At 50.1% G+C, this 13,180-nt stretch overlaps 2 protein-coding genes and 1 long non-coding RNA gene across 21 annotated transcripts in view; 1 reads left to right on the top strand and 2 right to left on the bottom strand.

Moving 5' to 3' along the window:
* The window catches only part of PHF21A (PHD finger protein 21A), a 190,697-nt gene extending 182,339 nt beyond the window's left edge, over nucleotides 1-8,358 (top strand). For all 18 annotated transcript variants that reach the window (XM_040495324.1, XM_040495323.1, XM_040495325.1 and 15 more), the window contains 4 exons: nucleotides 3,538-3,693; nucleotides 5,172-5,247; nucleotides 6,093-6,196; nucleotides 7,584-8,358. In XM_040495324.1, the coding sequence (XP_040351258.1) occupies nucleotides 3,538-3,693; nucleotides 5,172-5,247; nucleotides 6,093-6,196; nucleotides 7,584-7,841 (594 nt within the window). In that variant the 3' untranslated portion in view covers nucleotides 7,842-8,358. The remainder of the gene's footprint in view (nucleotides 1-3,537; nucleotides 3,694-5,171; nucleotides 5,248-6,092; nucleotides 6,197-7,583) is intronic.
* On the bottom strand, nucleotides 6,125-7,668 carry LOC121043483 (uncharacterized). Its single transcript, XR_005796844.1, has 3 exons — nucleotides 7,563-7,668; nucleotides 7,084-7,087; nucleotides 6,125-6,135 (listed from the first exon to the last, which is right to left on the bottom strand). It is a non-coding gene; the product is annotated as an uncharacterized LOC121043483 (long non-coding RNA).
* A 4,230-nt stretch (nucleotides 8,359-12,588) lies between the features above and the next one.
* The window catches only part of LARGE2 (LARGE xylosyl- and glucuronyltransferase 2), a 6,345-nt gene continuing 5,753 nt past the window's right edge, over nucleotides 12,589-13,180 (bottom strand). For both annotated transcript variants that reach the window (XM_040495344.1, XM_040495343.1), the window contains exon 16: nucleotides 12,589-13,104. In XM_040495344.1, coding sequence (XP_040351278.1) covers nucleotides 12,895-13,104 — 210 coding nt within the window. In that variant the 3' untranslated portion in view covers nucleotides 12,589-12,894. The remainder of the gene's footprint in view (nucleotides 13,105-13,180) is intronic.

The following is a 13,180-nucleotide window of genomic DNA, read 5'->3' on the forward strand; positions in this document are numbered from 1 at the left end:
ACGTTCTGAGTGGAAATTCCAGAAGCAGCAAAGGAAGAGTCCTCTGTGGAGGACCGGGTCATACTGGAGTTCTGTTCCCTGGCAGGCTTCCTTCCTTGGACCTAAATGGTGACTACAGGCTCATTCTTGCTCTCGACACTCAGCATTTCATCCAGCCTGCCCGACTTTTTGGATTAGTAATGGATAAAGGTGTTCTGCCTGTCCTGCCTCATGAGTCCCAGGAGTCCCTGTCAGAAACCTTGTTTGCTGGCACCAAAGATTGTCCCAGCTCTTCTTCAGCTGAAGCATTGCCAAAGGGATTGCCAGCTCATAAGCTCCTGGTAGGGGTCTCCCACGGGGTGGTGTACAAATGCTGGAGGACAGAGGATTTTGTGGTTCTGCCTGTGAGTCTCTTTCCTAAACGTTGTTTTGGTTTTTGTGCTTTTTGGCTGGTGGGGGTTTATGGCGTTCTTTGAGAGACTGAACCCAAAGGATCTACTTATCAAATCACAAACGAAAAGCTTCTGCCAGGTTTCGTCTTAAAACGCAAACACTGTTCTTTTGAGAAATCCAAAGGTAGAAGAAAGCTTTTATTAAACCACTAAATATGTTAGAATTTTCTAAGTTAAACCTAGTGGAATGGATTTTTTTAAAGATAATTGACTCCTACTTTTGTCATATCCCAACAGTGGCAGTGATTAAAATCAACACACTGGACTCTGTATGTTTGCTGCTGGGTAGCACAAGCCCCAACAACATTAATTAAACAATCACAGTTGAGAGGCAAGCATTTCCTGAGGATCAATAACCGTCTAGAAGGACTTGGAGTACAAAACCCAGCCAGGCACTAATCCTCAGGATATACCTTGTGGCCACTATCATTTTAGGAGCAGGGAAGATGTGTTGACTTAGTTGGAAAATTCTTTCAGCAAGTGACGGAGTTGCAATTGATCTAGCCAGGGTGTTTCCAAACACCATACATCCTCAGCTCCCAGCAGAGTGCCCTGGGTCAGCCAGCTTTCAGTTTAACGTTGGGTTTATGGTAGTAGTTCAGTCACCAGAGCCTGAGCCTTTTTACCTAGGGCAGCACCTCCATGAGAATCCCCTGCTCTCTTTAAGCTAAGCAGAGAACCAATTCTGGGTAGATAAAGTCTGTACGTTGGCATTTTATTATTCATTTCTATGGGCAGTAGTTCTCGAAGTGTGGTCCCTGAGACTCCTCGGGGGTCAAAACTATTTTCATGATAATATTGAAATACTCTGTGCCATCTTCATTCTCCTTCTCTCAAGAGTAACCGGTGGAATTTTCCAGATAATATATGACATGTAACTATGTCATAACTCTGATGGCTTGTGGAGTGTGCACTTGTGTGTTCTGGGGCTTTATAATTTTTCAGCATCCTAGTTTTGTAACGTGCTGTCATTCTATAATTATTTCAAAATTTGAAAGTTTAAGAATTTCTAATATATTAAATATCAACAAATACAATTCACATAAACAAAAGCTCTTTGAGGTCCTTAGTAATTTTCAGAGTGTAACGGGGTCCTCACAGCAGACAGACTGAGAAGTGCTGCTCTAGAACATGGAAATGGGATCAGAGGTTCTTTTCCTGGAGATTATTTACATACTCCCTGCTGTCCACTCCTTGACATGCTCCTTGCTCGAGAGCAAAGGGAAGTGAGCAGACTCTTTACCCGACAGAATGAGATGTCCAGTTTGTTTTGCTTACTTCATCACTCATGGTGTATCTGGGATTTACCTAAAACAGTCTCTGAAGCCTTAAAATTTTTATACACTTCATAAAGATGCAGATTGACACAGGACTAAGGTTCAGGAAAGACCGCTTCTCTAGAGAAGAGTGTCCTTCAGCTTGATTTTAAGAATGAGAGAAGAAAGGGGGTGCCTGGATGGCTCAGTCGGTTGGGTATCCGACTTCAACTCAGGTCATGATCTCACAGTCTGTGAGTTCGAGCCCCGCGTCGGGCTCTGTGCTGACAGCTCGGAGCCTGGAGCCTGCTTCGGATTCTGTGTCTCCCTCTCTCTCTGACCCTCCCCCATTCATGCTCTGTCTCTCTCTGTCTCAAAAATAAATAAACATAAAAGAAAATTTAAAAAAAAAAAAAAGAAAGAAGAAAGTTACCGTTAATCGAGGGATGGGACCTTAACCTCTTTTGCTGCCTCAAAGCTGAACTGTGAGGGTGCATTCTCATGCAGTATTTTTGCTCGTATACTGAGGGGTTTTTTGTTTTTTTTTTTTTTGCCCAGAGTTAACATTTTTTTTACTAAGAAAAATTTAAAATCTGCCCACACCGATTATCTTCCCATCTATTGCAGCCAGTTTTCTAGGCTATGGATACCCTAGTGAATTACAGAGAAAGTTTCCTTTTCTTGAGAGAGAAATTGTAGGCCTGGGAAGATATGTGCCTTCAACAGTGGTGGTTGAGGGGGTTACACATCATAGAAAAGAAGAAGTGAGCATTGCTGTCTATGTCATTGCTTCCTGTGTGGATTTTCTGTGTTAGGCCTGCTGGCAGAATAGCCTAGAAATCTAAACCAACACACTGAAAGTGAAAAGGGGTCTGCTCCAGGCTATGGCGCTGCTCTGCTGGCTAACCTCCAGCACATCCCTTCTTCGGTGTTCTCTTCCCTCCTGTCTTTATCCATCCCGTTCTCAGAACAGGCCAGGGATTGACCTGCTGAAAAATACTTTTTACCTAAATGCCTTTTTCCCCCCCTAGTGTTCTCCTCTCCAATTTAAGTAGATCTGCTTTTTTTCTGATGGTGCCTTCTGTTCAGAGGGCTCTAGCAGACTTACCTGAATACCAGAACTCTCCATGGTGGGGGAGGGGAGACAGGCAGCGTGCACTGGGGGCTGCTCATCTATTCCCATGTGATGACATATTTTATAGGGAGAAATAAAGCCTCCCAGAATAGAATGGTCCGTTGAACACCAAGTGCAAATACTGGTTTTAAGAGAACATTGTCAGCTGTTGCTTTGGCTTTTTAAATTCATGTTAGAAAGCTCACACGAGTTTAATTTGTTCCTGACTTCATCTTTTCCCATTGAACTTGCACTGTAGTTTTCCTCCCTGAGCAAGCCAAGAGTTTATTAAAATTCCGTATTCTGTTCCTTGTCTGTCCTCTTTCCCAATCCTAAACTCCCCTGAAAAATGGCGGGTAATGAGAATTGTTTGTATCATATCGTGGAACACTTTGATGAATGGATTTCAGGGTCTTCAAACTTTATGATTTGTGGGTCGGATTCTATCAAAACATAATAAATGCTGAGCTATCACCTGTAACGTTAATTTGGGCCTAGGTGATTTACACAGCTTTTCTGTAAACTCTAAGAACCCCGTCCCTGTCAGGGAACCTCAGCTATATGGAGTAGGTGGGAGCTGAGTCATTAGTAATTCCTACTTTCCTTGAATATTTTGGTAACATGTTGGAGGGGGCACAGCTGATTGTCCTAAAACACATGTATCCAGAATGTGCATGTTAACCTGCAAATTTTACCTTTTTTGTCCTTTCTCTTACCTTTCCTCTCAATTTCCTAGGGTGATATCCATGAGGATTTTTGCAGCGTTTGCAGAAAAAGTGGCCAGTTGCTTATGTGTGACACGTGTTCCCGTGTGTATCATCTGGACTGCTTAGACCCTCCTCTGAAAACGATTCCCAAGGGCATGTGGATCTGTCCCAGATGTCAGGACCAGGTATGGACTCTGGGTGGGTCAGTCAGAGAGACGGGCTGAGGAAGAGACAGTGCGGTCAGGAGGACCTCTGTTCCCCTCTGCTGTGGGGGGCGTGGCAGAGTCTCTTCCCTCTCCTGGTAGTTTCGCAGGCCACCTCTGGCCTGTTCATGGCACCGCACCCACCCACACGGTGTCCATCCTCTCAAGGATCTCTGTCCTGTACTGAGGTGGTGATTCTTGTATGGGTGGAAAGACCCTAACTGCTTCCCTTTGTTCGAAATGACTTATCTTCTCATGACCTTGCCCCGTCAATGCCATGACTTTCTGCCCCTTTCTCTAAGAATGTGGTTTTGAGACTCTTCTTTTAGAAGTAAAACCCTTACAGGAAAGTCCCCAATTGATTGTTTAATTCAAATAACAACAGTTTCACCTTTCACCTGTATTGTCACCAGGATAAGAGAACTCACCGTAGAGTGGCTATTGCATGGACTTGAAAGCAAACATTAACTGTCCTAGCCTCTTCCTTTCTTCTCTGCTTAGTTTCCGGTCTCTTTCTCTCAACTATCCACGTACCTTTATGTTTTTATTATAAGCTGTCTCAGCCTGTTTTGGAAGTCGGCAAAGTATAAATAACGAACAGGCCCGAAAGCTCAGCGAGCTTTGGGATGCTTCTTGGTTCTTTGGAATCCTGTTTGGGAGAATCCTGGTTTCCCGCCTTTAATCTTGGTCCTCCTCCTCCTGTCTTCATGACGTGGTGGAGACCGTTCTCTTTTGTTCTCTTCCTGACACTGCTCTGTGACCCTCTGATAATTTTTTACACAAGATCTAGATTATACTTAACTATTTGGAACTGATATGTAATTTCTTTGGTCAGCCTGCCTTTGAGGGAAATATGAAACTAAAATTGAGACAGGAGGGGCACCTGGGTGGCTCAGTCGGTTGAACATCCGACTTCAGCTCAGGTCATGATCTCAGGGTTCGTAAGTTCGAGTCCCATGTCGGGCTCTCTGCTGTCAGCAAGGAGCCTGCTTCGGATGCTCTGTCCCCCTCCCCCCCCCCCCGCCCCCCGCCTCTGTATCTCTCTCTCTCTGTCTCCCTCTCAAAAATAAATAAACATTAACAAAAAAATTGAAATTGAGACAGGCGGATCAAGGCCGAAACTGCCAGTGGCTGCTGCCATGGTGCAGGCTTGTAGCTTATATGCTGGTGGTTCTGGTTGTCAGAGCACTTGGGTGTTATGTGGCACATATGAGGAGATAGGAATGCCCAGCCACGTCCCAGCCTCTTTTTAAACTGGGGCTCGGGTGGCTTGACTTCTTCCCACCATTGAACCTCATTCTGTCAGACTGGTATCTGGAACTTCAGGGGTTTTGCAAGCCTGTCACCATAAATCCTTCCTGGATTTTGTCTGCCAGTTGCTACAGACATGTTGCTTGTTGCTGCACAGGGGATGTGTGTTTATACCTCCTTTCAAGGTAAAATTCTAAACTTCATTTCAGATGCTGAAGAAGGAAGAAGCAATTCCATGGCCCGGAACTTTAGCAATTGTTCATTCCTATATCGCCTACAAAGCAGGTAAAGAATCATCCACATCCTCTTTTGTGGTAAGCCTCCCCTTGCTTAAAAAAATGTACTAGAAGGCAGCGTTTGTTTTGTTTTCAGAAGGAAATTTGAGGTTAAAAGTGAAAAGCTTTTACTGAAAAAAATGAAAAGCTTATATAGTACTTTTCTTGGGGAGGAAAAATGAGAAAGCCACATCTTATTTATGTACAGCCAAGCCCACACCACTGCGATCTGTCTTAGCATACCTGTACGCATAAAAAGGAAGGTCTGGGGGTGCCTGGGTGGCTCAGTCTGTTGAGCATCTGGCTCTTGATTTTGGCTCAGGTCATGATCTTGTGGTTTGTGGGTTCGAGCCCTGTGTCGGGCTCTGTGCTGACAGATGGATCCTGCTTAGGATTCTCTGTCTGCTTCTCCCCAGCTTGTGCACACACTTTCTCTATTTCTCTCAAAATAAATAAACTTTTTTTTTTTTCAACGTTTTTTTTAAATTTATTTTTGGGACAGAGAGAGACAGAGCATGAACGGGGGAGGGGCAGAGAGAGAGGGAGACACAGAATCGGAAACAGGCTCCAGGCTCCGAGCCATCAGCCCAGAGCCCGACGCGGGGCTCGAACTCACGGACCGCGAGATCGTGACCTGGCTGAAGTCGGACGCTTAACCGACTGCGCCACCCAGGCGCCCCAAACTTTTTTTTTTTTTTTTAAAGGCAAGGTCTAGGTGGGCATGTTCTGCACAGTGACTGTGGAGGTCAGGGGGAGCTTTGGGCAAAATACCTTCTTTGGTCAGCATTTTGAACACAGTGGCCTTTTCAAAGAATGTATTGTTAAAAACAATTCCTTTTTTTTTTTTTTTCCCAGCAAAAGAAGAAGAGAAACAGAAATTACTTAAATGGAGTTCAGACTTAAAACAAGAGCGAGAACAACTAGAGCAGAAGGTGAAACAGCTCAGCAATTCTATAAGTGTAAGTAAAGTAAGCTCATCCCTTTGGCGGTGGGCGCAGATACGGTCCCTTTCACCCGCATGACAGTACTTGGGGCTCCCCAGGGCCCTTTCAAGGCCCTCCAGCTTATCGCCACAGTTAACTTGGGCAGACACCAAGTTTGCCTCCAGTTACAGTTTTGGCCCTGAGGACAGGTAGCCGGTTAGTAGATGGTGCCCTGGAACCTCCTGTGGGCTTTGATCGGAGAGTGGATTTTCGGTCTCAGGGCTGAAGATGCGAAGCAGCAGCTCCCGCAGTGTGGCCATCAGCCCTGTGTGTTCTCGAGCCGAAAGGGTTTGGGAGGGGTATGGAGCCTCTCCCGACGCCGGGCCGACACAGATCCGGTCCCTGCATAGAAGCCTTTCTCACTGTCCTAGTTAGTGGTCTTTCCGCATGGCCCTCCCATCCCGTCCTTTCTTCCACACCCTGCTGATTGCGTCTCCAGGTGTTGCTGACCCGCCTGAGGAAGAGAGGATCCTGGAGACAAGTACTGGAAATAAATATTGCCCAGCCTGGCCTGTCCAGGTGGGAACCAGGGGTGTATTTGCAGCGGAGATTCTGAGGCCCCTCCAAAGCAAGTTTTATTTCTCAATGAGTAGGTCGCCCTCCCCTTGTTGGAGTGAGGTAGCTTCAGCCCTCACGGACACCAGGTAGTACCCTGAACTTGGTGACAGTTGAGCTGTCCCATTCAGCTGCTTTCCCCTCATCACCATACTACCCATGGCATGTAGCTTTCACATCCCTTTCCCTGCCCAGAACAGAAGCCAGCAGCTGTGGGAGACCTTGGGCAAAAGGACAAAAAACCACAAGTCCGTGACCGAGCCGAAGGGTTTCTGTTGGCTGTAGTCTTTGATTCTCCCAAACATCACCGTGCTACCCCAGGCCCTGCCTCTGAATTCTTGCTGACTGGGCGATCCTCAATAGGCCCTCACATTGGATCCGGACACCACCATTGGCTCATTCGTTCCCTGTCCTGGATAGCTCAGTCCCGTCCTGAACGTATTAGCACCCATTTGCATACCAAACAAAACCTGCCCAAACCAGCTTCAGCGCAGCTCTGGGAATGTTGTTTTAAATGACTTTTATTTTGTAGTCCTAGAGCGGCAATTCACATGGGGCTTTAAGTCCTAGTGTCAAGCAGGGTTGGTTGGCTTCTAAACCACTCACTTGCCCTCTCCCTCCCGCCTGTGGGGCCTCCTCCTCCCCGTGGGTGGCGGGTGGCGTGGCTTCAGAGGCCCCTCCAGTGCAGCGCAGAGCAAGGGGCAGGGGCTGCGCCCAAGCCAGCAGGTTCTTTTACCCGGAGAGGGCTGCCAGGCCTGTCGGAACAGCCACAGAGGCTCAGCGCCACTGCCCTTCTCATTTGCTGCAGAAATGCATGGAAATGAAGAACACCATCCTGGCCCGGCAGAAGGAGATGCACAGCTCCCTGGAGAAGGTAAAACAGCTGATCCGCCTCATCCACGGCATCGACCTCTCCAAACCCGTAGACTCTGAGGCCACTGTGGGGGCCGTGTCCAACGGCCCGGACTGCACCCCCCCTGCCATTGCCGCCACCTCCACGCCGGCCCACTCCCCCTCCTCCCAGAGCTGCACAGCGAACTGTACCCAGGGGGATGAGACTAAATAACAGAGCCCCGCGAGGAGAAGCCACGGGATCCCGGCGGCAAGGAGAGCAAAAACACTGAAGACTCTAGAAAAGCAAAGCCGGATTTCTTCTGGAAAGTACAGAATTCTTTTGGTTCTTTGGTTCCAGAGAGAGAGAAGATGCTTGTGCCAGGTGGCACCAGAGTTTGCCAATTGATCCTTCTTGTTCTGTGTGTACATGCAAAGATTGGACCATGTTACATGAAATAGTGCCAGCTGGAGGTTCTTTGCCAGCATCATGCCAAGTGAAATAATATATTTACTCTCTCTATTATACACCAGTGTGTGCCTGCAGCAGCCTCCACAGCCACCATGGGTTTGTTTCTGTTTTGTTGGGTGGGGAGCAGGGACGGGCGGAGGGAGGAGAGCAGGTTTCAGACCCTTATTTGCGGAGCCGTTTGTTTAGGTAGAGAAGACGAGTCCAAAGAGTGTGTGGGCTTTCCTGTTTCTAAACTTTCACTACTATAAAACCAAAAAAAAAAAAAAAAAAAAAAAGGAAATCGAGATTTAACCAACCCCAGTGCCCAGAGGAGGGATGGGAGGGAATGGGAGGGAGCCAGGAGGGTGGGAAAAATATATCAAGTAAGCAGTATTTCCTATCGCCTGGGGAGGGGCACGGTACACGGAGAGGTGGACGGCAAGAACAAGGTTCTTCTCCCGCGCGCTCTGCTTCCTTCCGTGGGCGCCCCCACCGCTCCCCGCGTTCCTTCCCTGCTTTGGCAAATTGGCGCGCATCCCCGTGGATGATCCGGTTACCTTCCCTCTCCAAGAACGAGCAGAGCAGGCCCGGCCTCGGCTGGCCATTGCCCGGGCAGGGAAGAAGGGTGTGTGTGTCGAGGAAGGAAAAAAGGTGGATCAGTGATTTTTACTTGAAAACAAGCTCCATCCCTTTTCTATATTTATAAGAAGAGAAGATTCTGAGCGAAGCAGCACGCGACCCAGGTGTGTGTGAATTGAATGGAGATGTTTCTTTCCTCTTTTTTTAAGTTTTTGTTGTTGCTTTTGTTTTTCTTTAAGAAAAAGTTTTATTTTGTTGTTTACTTTACTTTTTTGGTAACAAAAACTAAAATAAGGAATAGAAAAGCTGTTTTTCAGGCTGACAGTCAATTAAGGGTAGTCGAGGCCGTGCATGGTAGAATAGGAATCATAGTGTCAGTGAGGTCCAGTGAGTCCGTGTGAGTCCTGTGTCATCGTTCGGGGCACTGTTTTTATGCAAGGGCAAAAATCTTTGTATCTGGGGAAAACAACAACAACTTTTTTTTAAATTAAAAAGGAAAATAAAAGATATTGAGGTCTTCCTAGTGTTACTTAAATTAAGATCAAGGTAAGAAACATTGTAAAAAAAAATTACAAAAGTGCTATTTGTTTCCTAAAAACAGTGATTTCTATTAAAAAGGTGTCAGAACTGGAGAAAATGCTGTGTAGTTATAATTTTTTAGCACAGAACCTGCTGATCATGATGACATTTTGCTGTGTTTGTGTCTCAAGACTGGTGGGCTAGTCTCCATGACTTCTGTCCTCTGGACGCTGCGGCCTTGAGGGGCAGCACGAGCCCTCCCACCACTCTCCCCTCCTTGGAAAGGACTGTCCTCCCTTCTTGGAGCAGGGGTCTGGGCTTCTGTTTTCAAAGCTCAGCTGGAGTGTGGACGGTATCAGGGCCCTACCCTGCCCATTTGTCTCCTCGGATTTTGCTAGAGCAAAAGGCTGGTGCCTAAATAAGATCCCTTCCTTTGGTGCTGCTTTCAGTCTTTCAGCCACCAGCATTGTGAGTGCCTGGGGGACAACTTTGAAGGACTTGGCCAGTGACTGCTAGCCTTGGCGAGGGAGGGTGCAGGGGGCAGGCTGGCTGCATCAGCCCTTGGTGCTTAGAATGAACAAAGGAGCGAGAAGTCTTGAGGGTGTGTGGGGTCTCTGAGACAAAGAGCCCCAGGGTGGCCTTTGTGTCTGTCTTGCCTTTGGAGAGGTCTGAATCTCCAGCCGAATTCTCTGCCTGCTGGCTTCGGGTACAGGAGACGGAGTTTACTGCCCTTTGCACATTCACAAGCTTCCTGGGTGACCTGTGGCTGGAATCCCTGTGCTTGCCTTGGCTCGGCCGGTCTCCTTGAGAAAACCAGGGTTCTGAAAGACTTGGATCATGTCTGTCATCTTGCCTCGTGGGAAGTAAATTTGTCACGTGTGTGCTCCCGCCGGAGATCTTGGCCCCGTCGCATGCCTGGGCCCACAGAAGGAAGGCAGGCGCTCTGTGCCCCAGCCCTCCCGGGACCTCTTCTCTCAAGCCCGCCCCCTACTCCATAATGGCCAGGGTCTAGGAGGGGCGGACGAGGCCATGTTACTTTCTCCCTCACCCACTTAGGCCCAGAAATCCCAGTTAGAAACCTGAAAGCAAATGCAAGAGAAAGAGACACTTCTTAGGTCAAATATGCCTCATCCCTACTGGCCATTTCATCTTGGGGTGAAGGGTGGCTACACAGGCCTCAGAGTCCGACCCTGGCTGCAAAGTTGCCTGAGGGGGACAGAGGAGCTCCCTTTTCTCCTGCAGAAACCAAGGTGCTACGACTAGTCAGGGAGCTTTGGAGATGCCTGGACTAGTTGGAGGAATAGTTGGCGGAGGTTCAGAGCCCAGCAGCAGGCTGTGCGCCCGCTCTTAAGCTCTCGCATTTGACTTGTCCGGGCCACACGATACCTATCTTTTCTTGAAAGAAGTTCGGAAACGATCATCACTAGGGGCCTTTGCTCAGAAAGGAGCCGCCTGAGAATTGTCAGGGTGGCAGGGGGGACAGCGGTGAGGGTAGAGCTAGGACTCGGCCAGTATTTTGCCTGTTGTGAGTACTCACACCCTCGCCTCGTCCGGGGTTGGGGTATGGATTCTTCCTAAAGTGCAGCTAGGAGCTGTCAGTGTGGAGTACAAAATGCAACCCTGCCCCCAAACCCACAGTCTAGACTCAAATTCCAAAACTCTACTTACTGCCATCAGAAGGCCCCGGTCACCCCATCTCCTTTTCCTTTATTGTCCTGCCAAGAGACAATGTGTCTGTGTCCCCCAGACCTGTGGGTGCTTGTGACGACCTGAGACACACGGTCATGACTGCCTCACCTGGGCTGTCTCCACTTCCCTCTTTCTCCTTCCCTCTGCCGCTCGTTCCCCACGACCGGGTTTAGCTGCTCACAAGGCACATCTCAGACCAGCTGGCTTTGCAATCACTTCAGGGGCCAGGGAGGGGCTGGTCTGGGACTGGGAGGAGGCTGCCCTCGAGCCGCTGGCCCTGGCCGGCCCCGGTGGCATGGGCACTGCACCCCGGAGGCAATGAGGTCACGTTGCGGTCATCTCCCACCTCCCAGTCTTGCCAATGCCGCCCGCGGGGCCTTCTTCTTTCGTGGGGCCTGCTGGGTCTTGTCTCACCTCTGCTGAGCTCATCCAGAGTTCTGTTTCTCCCTTCCTTATCAGGCCCTTGGGGGCAGCCGGGCTGGGGGCAGCCCCTGGTGGGGCCATCCCTGTGTGGGGCTGCCACACGGCGGCCGCAGCCCCCAGCTGGCACCGTCCCGAGTGCCCGGTTGCCCTGCAGGGCCTGCCTGTCCCTGCCTCTTCTTGGCTCAGGCTCAACAGGCAGCATGAACGGGCACAACTGCCGCCCCCAGGCCTCCCCGTAAAGGAGGGTGACTGTGTCCAGCTCACCCAGTCTGCGTGTACAGCTGCCCCTCCAGCCATCTCTGATACTTCCTCTTGGGACCAGTGGAGCCCCTCTGGGCTCTCGCTCCCAATCTCTACGCGGTTTCCTCCCTCCACTCCCTTCTGGGGTGTGGTCTTTCTTATTTATCCAAAGGGCTTAATTTAGGAGACTTTTACCCCAGGGGTAAAAGGCTCTTCTGGGTAGTAGGATGGACGGTGGGCCCAGGTGTTTTCCAGGCCCTGAGTTCTCCAGATTCCACGGCTTCCGCTGGATGGGGGCAACTCTGCTCTGCGTGAATGACTGTGGGCCTCACCCCCACCCCTCAGCTGGGCACCCTTGGCAGGAAACAGGAGACCCATTTTCACCTTGACTTACAGCCGTCCTCAGTGCCAGCTCCTCTCCAAGGGAGGGGGCGGCCCCTGAGAAGATTCCTCTGGCCCTCTGGCAACAGTGAAGGGGAGGAAGCTGGGGGTCGCCCCCTCCAGAGAGCCAGGGCGGAACTCTTAAAAATAGCCCTCGTAGAGGAAGGGCAGGGCTCACAAATTCCACTTTGCTCCCCCCTCCCAGAAGCCCTTCCTCCCTGAGGACTCCGCCATCCCCCACAGCAGTCTCTGGCCCCTGCACCTCTGTGTCGTTGGGTCCTCAGCCCAGGGTAAGCTGCAGTCAGGCAGGACAGGATGGGCAGCCAGAGGTCAGCAAGCTCCGAGCAGAAAAGAGCCAGCCAGCCCCCAATCCTGTCTCTTGTCCACGCCCTTTGTGATTTCAGTCTTGGTAGAACTTGTATTTGGAGTTTTGTGCTTCAAAGTTTTTGTTTTTGTTTGTTTCATTTTTGTTTTGAGGGGGTGGGGGGGGATCCAGAGCAGCTGATCAATTTGTATTTATTTATTTTAACATTTTACTAAATAAAGCCAAATAAAGTCTCTCAGCCTCATGGTGTTGGGTCTGGGGCAGGGGAGGGTGGGCCTCCGGGGGAGGGTCCGGGCCCCACTGCGACTCCAGGGAGACGCCGCACCTTCCCGGCTGACCCACACCCTCATGCCCCCAAACCAGAAGGAACGTGCAAAAGGGCTTTAAAACCTTTTAATTACGAAAAAGAGATGTACAGATGAAGCTAGGGGAACCAGCCCCCAAACCACTGGGGCAGAGTGAGACTAGACCCCAGCCATAGCAGCACGGGGAGGCCCCCAGGACCCACCCCACAGGTGCTCCAACTGAAGCCCTTTCCACTGAGACCTTCAATAATTTAAATAGCAGGGAGGGTGGGATGGGTGGCAAGGCTGCTCCAGTGTCTGCAGGGAGCGTGTGAGAGCCAAGGTGGGGGTGGGGGGCGAGGCAGGGGGGAGCCACTGCAGGCCCAGCCTGGGGGGGTCAGGTGGGGCCTGGGGGGTGCTGCAGGGCAGTGAGGTATTTGAGGGCAGCAGCCCCGTAGTGACGGGACAAGTCCTGGTGGAACTCGTCCTTCAGGGCCTGGAGGCAGTCACGATAGGCGGGGCTGGAGCGGAAGCGAGAGATGTCCAGGCTCGGGGCATGTGGCAGGTGGATGGTGAAGGCCTCGGGCAGCACCAGGAGCTCATATTCCTGCAGGGGTGGGAGGCAGATGGACATTCTGGGCTGAGGGGAAGATTACAGCTCTGGGGGGACGGGGGGGGGGGGG

Source organism: Herpailurus yagouaroundi, unplaced genomic scaffold (genome assembly GCF_014898765.1).
Source record: "Herpailurus yagouaroundi ecotype Mexico unplaced genomic scaffold, PumYag 187, whole genome shotgun sequence".
In the NCBI taxonomy this organism is placed as follows: Eukaryota; Metazoa; Chordata; class Mammalia; order Carnivora; family Felidae; genus Herpailurus; species Herpailurus yagouaroundi.